Genomic DNA, 10525 nt, shown 5'->3' with positions numbered 1-10525 from the left:
TGCATGATGCTGTGTTTATAATAAATGATCATTTTGCCAGGCGATTGTAAATATAGGTACTGTATATGCCTTTCCCTGCTCTGTAAGTGCCAGATTGTAAGAGTAATATCACTTTAAGGTTTTATCACGGATTCCCATCTATAATTACTTCCAGCAGTGCACAGACTCAGACAGGCAGCCTTCAAACCCCTTCACATCTTAGGAAACCAACATATCTGTTCAGCAATATCTTATGTAACCCAGTGAAACCAGAGCTGAGGTAATTATTGACTGGTACGTATGCCAAACATACTGGACTGGTGTCTTTGTCACACATGACAGGTCTCTGGGAACCTGCTAGGCTTGTTTTCAGCCCAGTGTTGCATAGTCAGTAAATCACAAGTCGCAGATGGCTAAAGGTGGGATATCTAGCAGCCATAAACAGTGTGTCTAGTTATATAGTCAATTATATATTTACTAAAAAGAGGATGTTATAAAGAGTTATAATAAAAAAGTAAGATTGTCAGTGGGAGAGAGCAGCACTGCTGAAGTTAAAATTGGTGGGATGAGCAGCCACATTGAAGTATCATTGCTTTCATTTAGACGGTGAATTGTGACAGTCCTGTCACTCCTACAGTGTATGCTATATTAATGTGAACTGCTGTCTCAATCTCTACCCTCAATTATTTAATTTATTTTATACTGTTACTATTAAAATGTGTTCCCCTCTCTATCTTAGCTTATCTTTTTGATTCTTGTTTTTTTTTTTTAATTTGTCAGGTTTAAGTTCAAATTTATTGTCATGTCAACACAGTACAAAATGATTCTTTTTTGCAAGCCACAGATCAGTGACCGTAGTAGAGTACCAACAATGAATACCATAACACACATGAAGTTCAACATCAGATGATAAACACTCATGTAGTTATGTAGTCACATTTTCTGTGCATTTCACAAATGCTATTGAAATAAAACAAACAGGATGAAATAAATGTGGACAGGGGTTGCCGAGTGTGAATATCACTTCTGAATGCAGAACATAATAACCGAGTTCCCTAATGAGCCTAAATCAGTCATCTCCTGGGATCCTCACATATAGTAAATATTTCATAAATTCGATATAACTTCATACTGCTTTACCAAGGCATTATTATGTATATATGTAATTTTTATTTCTGAATTTAGAAAAACTTTTGGATCACAAAACATGAAGATTTAATTGAGACATTTGAGGAAAACAGACATTCTGGTAAGCACTTTTCCTTCATGACTTTTAATACAGTATGCATTTATAGTACACCAAATTAAAACTGATTTTTTCCGTAAATTCTTAAAAGACAATTTGATAAATTGTTTACATCCATTCATTCATCCCGCTATATCCTAACACAGGGTCACGGGGGTCTGCTGGAGCCAACCCCAGCCAGCACAGGGCACAAGGCAGGAAACAAACCCTGGGCAGGGCGCCAGCCCACCACATCTATCTATCTATCTATCTATCTATCTATCTATCTATCTATCTATCTATCTATCTATCTATCTATTATAAAGTGCCTTTCATATCTATCTATCTATCTATCTATCTATCTATCTATCATATAGTGCCTTTCACTTCTATCTATCTATCTATCTATCTATCTATCTATCTATCTATCTATTATAAAGTGCCTTTCATATCTATCTATCTATCTATCTATCTATCTATCATATAGTGCCTTTCACTTCTATCTATCTATCTATCTATCTATCTATCTATCTATCTATCTATCTATCTATCTATCTATCTATTATAAAGTGCCTTTCATATCTATCTATCTATCTATCTATCTATCTATCTATCTATCATGCTCTGTTTCCGTGGTCCCCATACCAACCAGGGTGGCTGCCTTCTCGTGGTCTAGACCAGGTGTAGTCCCTCTTCCGCTCCTTCCGGGTGTCCCAGCTTGGTACCACCCCCAGCTGCTCATCACTATCTATATATGAGTATATACAGTGGTGTGAAAAACTATTTGCCCCCTTCCTGATTTCTTATTCTTTTGCATGTTTGTCACACAGAATGTTTCTGATCATCAAACACATTTAACCATTAGTCAAATATAACACAAGTAAACACAAAATGCAGTTTTTAAATGATGGTTTTTATTATTTAGGGAGAAAAAATCCAAACCTACATGGCCCTGTGTGAAAAAGTAATTGCCCCCTGAACCTAATAACTGGTTGGGCCACCCTTAGCAGCAATAACTGCAATCAAGTGTTTGCGATAACTTGCAATGAGTCTTTTACAGCGCTCTGGAGGAATTTTGGCCCACTCATCTTTGCAGAATTGTTGTAATTCAGCTTTATTTGAGGGTTTTCTAGCATGAACCGCCTTTTTAAGGTCATGTCATAGCACCTCAATTGGATTCAGGTCAGGACTTTGACTAGGCCACTCCAAAGTCTTCATTTTGTTTTTCTTCAGCCATTCAGAGGTGGATTTGCTGGTGTGTTTTGGGTCATTGTCCTGTTGCAGCACCCAAGATCGCTTCAGCTTGAGTTGACGAACAGATGGCCGGACATTCTCCTTCAGGATTTTTGGTAGACAGTAGAATTCATGGTTCCATCTATCACAGCAAGCCTTCCAGGTCCTGAAGCAGCAAAACAACCCCAGACCATCACTACCACCACCATATTTTACTGTTGGTATGATGTTCTTTTCTGAAATGCTGTGTTCCTTTTACACCAGATGTAACGGGACATTTGCCTTCCAAAAAGTTCAACTTTTGTCTCATCAGTCCACAAGGTATTTTCCCAAAAGTCTTGGCAATCATTGAGATGTTTCTTAGCAAAATTGAGACGAGCCCTAATGTTCATTTGCTTAACAGTGGTTTGTGTCTTGGAAATCTGCCATGCAGGCCGTTTTTGCCCAGTCTCTTTCTTAGGGTGGAGTCGTGAACACTGACCTTAATTGAGGCAAGTGAGGCCTGCAGTTCTTTAGACGTTGTCCTGGGGTCTTTTGTGACCTTTCGGATGAGTCGTCTCTGCGCTCTTGGGGTAATTTTGGTGGGCCGGCCACTCCTGGGAAGGTTCACCACTGTTCCATGTTTTTACCATTTGTGGATAATGGCTCTCACTGTGGTTCGCTGGAGTCCCAAAGCTTTAGAAATGGCTTTATAACCTTTACCAGACTGATAGATCTCAATTACTTCTGTTCTCATTTGTTCCTGAATTTCTTTGGATCTTGGCATGATGTCTAGCTTTTGAGGTGCTTTTGGTCTACTTCTCTGTGTCAGGCAGCTCCTATTGAAGTGATTTCTTGATTGAAACAGGTGTGGCAGTAATCAGGCCTGGGGGGGCTACGGAAATCGAACTCAGGTGTGATACACCACAGTTAGGTTATTTTTAACAAGGGGGCCATTACTTTTTCACACAGGGCCATGTAGGTTTGGATTTTTTTTCTCCCTAAATAATAAAAACCATCATTTAAAAACTGCATTTTGTGTTTACTTGTGTTATATTTGACTAATGGTTAAATGTGTTTGATGCTCAGAAACATTTTGTGTGACAAACATGTAAAAGAATAAGAAATCAGGAAGGGGGCAAATAGTTTTTCACACCACTGTATATATATATATATATATTGTGGGGTACAGCCCGGACACAGACAGGTAGACATGATGGTTTCACCACACACATGTTTATTTACACTATTTATATTCACAAAGTGATCACAACCCAGTGCCGAAGCACCAATCGCCCCTGAAGTCCAGGCCTCACAATCCAATGCATCTTGTCTCTTGTGGTCTGCCTCCACTCCTGTCCTCCGAGCTCTGTCCTCTTCCACCCAACTCCAGCCATCGAATGGAGGGAGGCGGCCCCTTATATCCACACCCAGATGAGCTCCAGGTGCTTCCCGACACTCCTCCGCCGACACTCCCCTGTGCGGCGGAAGTGCCGGCTGCGCACCCGGAAGCACTCCGGGTGTCCCCGTTCCTCTTCCCCCTATCACTTCCAGGTGTGGCAGAAGTGCTGAGGTCCAGGGCTCCGAAGGCAGCGGGGTGCCCCCTGGCGGCGACCATGGGCCCTTACAGGGTTGAGCTTCCAAGCTCCCTACCCGTGGTCCCCAAAGCAACCAGGGCGGTCGCCCCCACATGGTCTGGGAAAGGCACGAGCCCTCCTCCGGTCCTCCTGGGCATAGAGGCCGGTTCGCCTCCCCAGCCGTCTCTGACAATATATATATATATATATATATATATATATAATATAATACATATTATTCAGCTATTATTGTGTTTGTTTTTTTCAAAAATTCACTGTTATGTGGGTGTGGTGTATTGCGAAGCTTGTACCACAACATTAATTATATGTCGATTAAGTATATCATCTCATGCCTAAAAAGGATGGGGTGGGAAGGTGGTACAAATGTATATGGCCACTGGCGGTATTATATTAAAGCACCAGAACTGAGCATGTGCATATACAGGGATACACTGACTTATTAAGATACATAGCCCTCACTGGACAAGTAAGGTGGTGGATGCCATGCTCAGGTAACCCCACAGCTGGCAACGATGCTTCACCATTTTTTAAAAGAGAAGGAATACTAGCACTGAGGGGTGACAATATGTCATGGCCACCTGGGTGCCCATGGTTTCAAAAGGAAACATCTGCATCACTTTACACAATTATAAATTATTGGACTCTTCAGGCATTACAAAACCTTTTTAAGACCAGCAGCAGGACAACTGACCTTACCTGCTCTAATCCTTCTCATTGGCTCAGATAAGATGTCCATAACCATTTCACTAGCTAGTCAAGTTCCTCACTGGCAGTAAACTCCAGTCCTTCTCTGGCATTCATGGCAGATGGCTTCCTAATTTTCAGGGCAGTCATCCAACTTAGTCAGTCCCGAGGTCACAAGTTCATGACATGAAGAATACCCCGCCATTTCACACATACCTGATCTGTCAGAAAGGGTCTTCCTGCTGTGTAAGTGTAATGTCCTGCATAGAAAAAAAAAAATAAAACATTCATTGTGTTAAAGGAGGGGAAAATTAAAGTAAAACTTTAACTTGGTATATATTTTTTGATTTTGTGATAAAATTTCCTGTTACTTATGTGGTAAAGAAAATGTAATCAGGTAAGCATAATATGAAGCAAAATAATGAATATGCACATACTTAACTTCTTACAGCCAGAAAGTCAATTCCCATTAAAAATACCTTTGTTAGAAAAGAAGACTTCTACAGGAAGGTAATTATGCTTTCATTCATTTTTTTTTTTATATTTTAAAGACAAGATGCAATAATAAATGAAAACTATTGATAATTATAATAAATGAAAATCCTAGTCATAAATGTGTTTTATCAAAATGAATTTAAATTCTGAAAGTTCTCATTTCAGTTTTGGCTGGTGGCATGATGGACAGTACTGCTGTCTCAAAGCTTCAGGAAACTGTTCATAGACTTTATGGAGTTTGAACTTCTAAAAGATATTGTATATAACTGAACGGTAATTAACTAGGAGGAAATATGAACACTTGCACTGCCTTATTCATATTCGGTTAATGAATTATTTACATTTTTATAGCACTTTTCTTAGCGACTCAAAGTGCTTTACATAGAGAGTGGGGAGCCACTTCAACCACCGCCTCCAATGTCCACTATCAACCCGTACACCCACCACATACTAGCTATTAGGTGGTGAAGGGGGTGAGAGATAGTCGGCCAGTTAAAGACAGGGGACGATTAGGGGGCCTGAATGACTAGGCCATAGTGGGCAATTTAGACAGGACGTCTGGAAACACCCTGCTCTCTTCTGTTCTAACCCAGGGATTTTTTTTTTTTTTTATAAAGCACTGGGAGTCAGGGCCTCGGTTTTACGTCTCATTTGATTTTGACAGCACAGTGTCCCCCTCACAAACAGACCACGGGGTACACGCCTCCTGCTGGCCTCACCAACACCACTTTCAGCAGCAACCCAAGCTTTTTCTAGATGGCCTTCCATCCAACTACTGGCCGGGCCCAAGCTTGTCCCTGCTGCCCATTGACAGCTCTTTGGTGTTTTGCCCGTGGTGGTGGTGGTGGTAGAGAGGTTGGAATGGAAAAAATGGATTCTGTGGACTGGTGTGCTTTATACACTTCACGAGCTGAGATCAGGAGTATCTGTGATTGATTGATTACAATCTGTGGGAGCCACAGTTCTGGCTGGCTTGTAGAGGATCAAATCCTTATTTCTCTCAATGAATGAAAATCAATTTATTACTATTATTATTATTACCACGCTTATATTAACTTCACCTGTTTGTTGTCTGGTAATCGATCATCTTGTAATCGAAATTTAACCCACTTCCTATTGTCCAAATGACTTGAAATTTTGCACACTTATTCACTTCCGATGACGATACATGAGTCGATAATCAGTTTCACTAATTCATCAATTAATCCATGTTAATTAAGAAATTAAGTTTTCATATGAAGAATGGTTCAATAGATAAGGATACAAATATAAAGGTACGGTCCACTGATAGACCATACGGTCTTTCCTTTTTGCATCTTGTATGAAGATGTGTGCGTATAAACGTCAAAGGAAGTGTTAAAATATTGATTACAAAATAATAGTAAAACAAACCCAAAAAGTTGAAAATAATATATACTGTATATAAAAAATACTTTTTAAAAACCATGCTTATATATATTAACTTAAAAAGTGTACTATCCATCCATCCATTATCCAATCCGCCATATCCTAACTACAGGTTCACGGGGGTCTGCAGGAGCCAATCTCAGCCAACACAGGGTACAAGGCAGGAAACAAACCCCGGGCAGGGTGCCAGCCCACCGCAAACAGTGTACTAAAAAGTAAAAACCCAAGTCTCTCATACATCACTCGTAAAATAAAAGCGTGGGCACTTTTCATCAATCAACATTCAAAAAACGCTTCACCTTTTATTTTACGAGTGATGTATGAGAGACTTATTGTTTTTACTTTTTAGTACAAATTATAACTTAATAAAAGCGTGGTTTTTAAAAAAGTTTTTTTTTTATATACAGTCATATGAAAAAGTTTGGGAGCCCCTCTCAGCCTGCATAATAATTGACTCTCCTTTCAACTAAACGGATAACACTGGTATGTCTTTTATTTCCTAAGAACATCGGAGGACTGCGGTGTTTTGCGAACAAAGATTTTTAGTGAAGCCGTATTTAGTTGCATGAAATTAAATCGAAATGTGAAAGAAGTTTCTAATGCCCTACTCTCCACTGCAGTACTCGGTCATTTATTCCATGTGTCTGGTGTTCTTTGCATGAAGAAAAACTTTATAATATTTGTGCAAAATCTGCTTTTAACAAGTTTCCTACCATGTCCCTGTGTTCTTGTTTCAGATATTTCTTAAATTTTATGTCAGTTATCAATTGGGAATTGCAGTGAATTGTTATTTCAATCTTGTTTTTGTCTGTGTGGCTCTTTTGTATTTTTTACTTTAATTTCTTAATGAGAGGCTATTAGAGAAATATCCATCCATGTGTCCATTTTTTAACATGCCTCATATATTACAGTCATATGAAAAAGTTTGGGACCCCCTGTCAGCCTGTATAATAATTGACTCTCCTTTCAACAAAACAGATCACAGTGGTATGTCTGTCATTTCCTAGGAGTACTGCGGTGTTTTCCGAACAAAGATTTTTAGTGACGCAGTATTTAGTTGTATGAAATTAAATCAAATGTGAAAAACTGGCTGTTCACAAATGTGGGTCCCCTTGTCATTGTGCTGATTTGAATGGCTGTCACTGCTCAATGCTGATTACTTGGTTGGATGAGCTCGTTAAGCCTTGAACTTCATAGACAGGAGTGTCCAGTCACGAGTGGTCAAAGGTATTTAAGGTGGTCAGTTACAAGTTGTGCTTCCTTCCCTTTGACTCTCCTCTGAAGAGTGACAGACAGCATGGGATCCTCAAAGCAACTCTCCAAAGATCTGAAAACAAAGATTGTTGAGTCTCCTGGTTGAGGGGAAGGCTACAAAAAGCCATCTCAGAGGTTTAAACTGTCAGTTTCAAGTGTAAGGAATGGAATCAGGAAATGGAAGGCCACAGGCACAGTTGCTGTTAAACCAACTCAGGTCTGGCAGGCCAAGAAAAATACAGGAGTGGCATATGGGCAGGATTGTGAGAATGGATACAGACAAGCCACAGATCACCTCCAAAGACCTGCAAGAACATCTTGCTGCAGATGGTGTATCTGTACATCGTTCTACAATTCAGCGCAATTTGCACAAAGAACATCTGTATGGTCCTAACAAAAAGCGATTTTGCATGGCGGAAGAGGAACACCTTCTACCTCCTGTCAAATTTGGTGGAGGTCCCATCATGCTGTGGGGCTGTGTGGCCAGTTCAGGGACTGGGGTCCTTGGTAAAGTCAAGGGTCAGATTAATTCAACCCAATATCAACACATTCTTCAGGATAATGTTCAAGCATCAGTTACAAAGTTGAAGTTACGCAGGGGTTGGATATCCCAACAAGACAATGAGCCAAAACACAGTTCGAAACCTACAAAGGGCATTCATGCAGAGGGAGAAGTACAATGTTCTGGAATGGCCGTCACAGTCCCCTGACTTGAATATCATCGAAAATCTATGGGATGATTTGAAGCAGGCTGTCCATCAAATTGAACTGAACTGGAGAGATTTCATAATGAAGAATGGTCAGAAATACCTCCATCCAGAATCCAGACACTCATCACAGGCTATAGGAGGACAGCGTCTGGAGGCTCAAAGGAGCAAAAGGAGGCTCAGCTAAGTATTGATGTCATATCTCTGTTGGGTGCCTACATTTATACACCTGTCTAATTTTGTTATGCATATTGCATATTTTCTGTTAATCCAATAAACTTAAAGTCACAGCTGAAATCCTACTGTTTCCATAAGGCATGTCAGATATTAAAAGGAAGTTCAGCCAATGAGAAACAAAAATCCAAAGAATTAAGAGGGGTTCCCAAACTTTTTCATATGACTGTATATGTTACAACTTTTATGTAAAGTGTTTTTTTCTGGATTTTTGGTTGATATTCTGTCTCTCCATTGAAATGAAACTACCATAAAAAATGAGAGGCTGTTCATTTGAGCAAACTTACACATTCAGCAGGGGATCAAATAATTATTTCCCCCACTGTAGCTCCAGGTGGACGGCCTACTCTGAAGTGCATGTCGTTTGGCTGCTGGAGTTTGATAGCTTGTGAATCCTAGATGAGATATGTCAGTTCTGCTTGTTTTTAATCATTTTTATTAAATTGTGTTTTACAGGGAATATCAATACCTAGAAGTAATACTGAGAACAAAGAGCTGCCCAGTTACAGAGCTCTAGGAAATTCTCGAAGTGCATCAGGACCAAAGAAGCATAAACGATGTCCTTTAGTTAGGTCTGCTACCTCTAGGAGTGTCCCGTCTTTGGCAGAATTCCACAAATTAGCGGAAAATCTTAGCTTTTTAGATTTCAAGAGTTTTAAAAACGAGGTAAAGCCTGTGAAAAGACCTGATACTCCAGGAGAACAGCCTGCAGAGAAAATAAAGAAAGGTAAAGTTAATAACTTATCATTTAATTAATCTATAATTATATGTAATAAGAAGTCAAGCAAAATGACACCTTTTATTGGCTAACTAACTAAAAAGATTACAATATGTAGGCTTTCAAGGCAACTCAGGGCCTACTTCATGCAAAATGTTAAAAGGGGCCTGCATATTATAATCTTTTTAGTTAGTTAGCCAGTAAAAGGTGTCATTTTGCTTGGCTTTTCTCTACATTCATCATGGCTAACACGGTACAACACCCTAGTACTATACTTATATGAAAAAAAAAATCAATTATAACAAATATTTGAATATTTTTATTTTTCTTCCTTTTATTAAGGGAAATTGTTAGTTTACTAAATTTATATACATTGGGTATAGAAAAGAATCCCCCCTTTGAAATATTCCCATTTTTTTGCTTTACAACCTTAAATGAAAACACACAAACCAATATTTCTTCCCATCTGTGCTCACTCAATGCAACTGATAACATCAAAGTGAAAGACATCAGAGCTACAGTTCAGTTATAAAAAGTCAAAAACAAGACCTACTGAGATGAATAAAGGACCCCCCCATGTCAGTGTCATTTTGTTGACCCCCCTTTTGCTTTAATGCCAGCCTTGAGTCTGTTGATTCTTCTCTATCAGCTTTGCACACCCAGATTGTGTGATATTTGCCCCCCAGTTTCACTGTTCAAGTTCGGTCACATTGGCTGGTGAGTGTTGGTGGTCTGCTATCTTCAGATCTTTCCACAGATTTTCAGTGTGATTTAGGTCTGAGCTCTGAGTGGCCACACCAGGACATTCACTTTTTTCTCCTTCAGCCACTGTGTGCTTCGGGTTTTTGTCGTGTTGAAAGGTGAACATTCTGCCCATCTTTAACTTTCTGGCAGAGGGTAGCAGGTTTTCCTCATGAATTTGATGGTATTTTGCCCCATCCATTTTTCCTTCTACCCTGTGGCAGAGAAACACCCCCACGACAGGATGCTGCCCCCACCATGCTTTACTGTC

At 39.7% G+C, this 10525-nt stretch overlaps 1 protein-coding gene across 1 annotated transcript in view; it reads left to right on the top strand.

Moving 5' to 3' along the window:
* The window catches only part of LOC120527133, a 307413-nt gene that overhangs the window by 78104 nt on the left and 218784 nt on the right, over positions 1-10525 (top strand). Inside the window, exons 3-5 of the mRNA XM_039750231.1 lie at positions 1165-1228; positions 5150-5208; positions 9252-9522. Coding sequence (XP_039606165.1) covers positions 1165-1228; positions 5150-5208; positions 9252-9522 — 394 coding nt within the window. The remainder of the gene's footprint in view (positions 1-1164; positions 1229-5149; positions 5209-9251; positions 9523-10525) is intronic.

This window comes from Polypterus senegalus, chromosome 4, assembly GCF_016835505.1.
Source record: "Polypterus senegalus isolate Bchr_013 chromosome 4, ASM1683550v1, whole genome shotgun sequence".
Lineage (NCBI taxonomy): Eukaryota > Metazoa > Chordata > Cladistia > Polypteriformes > Polypteridae > Polypterus > Polypterus senegalus.
Note: the sequence above shows the minus strand (reverse complement) of the source record. Positions and strands in the feature narration are given on the sequence as shown.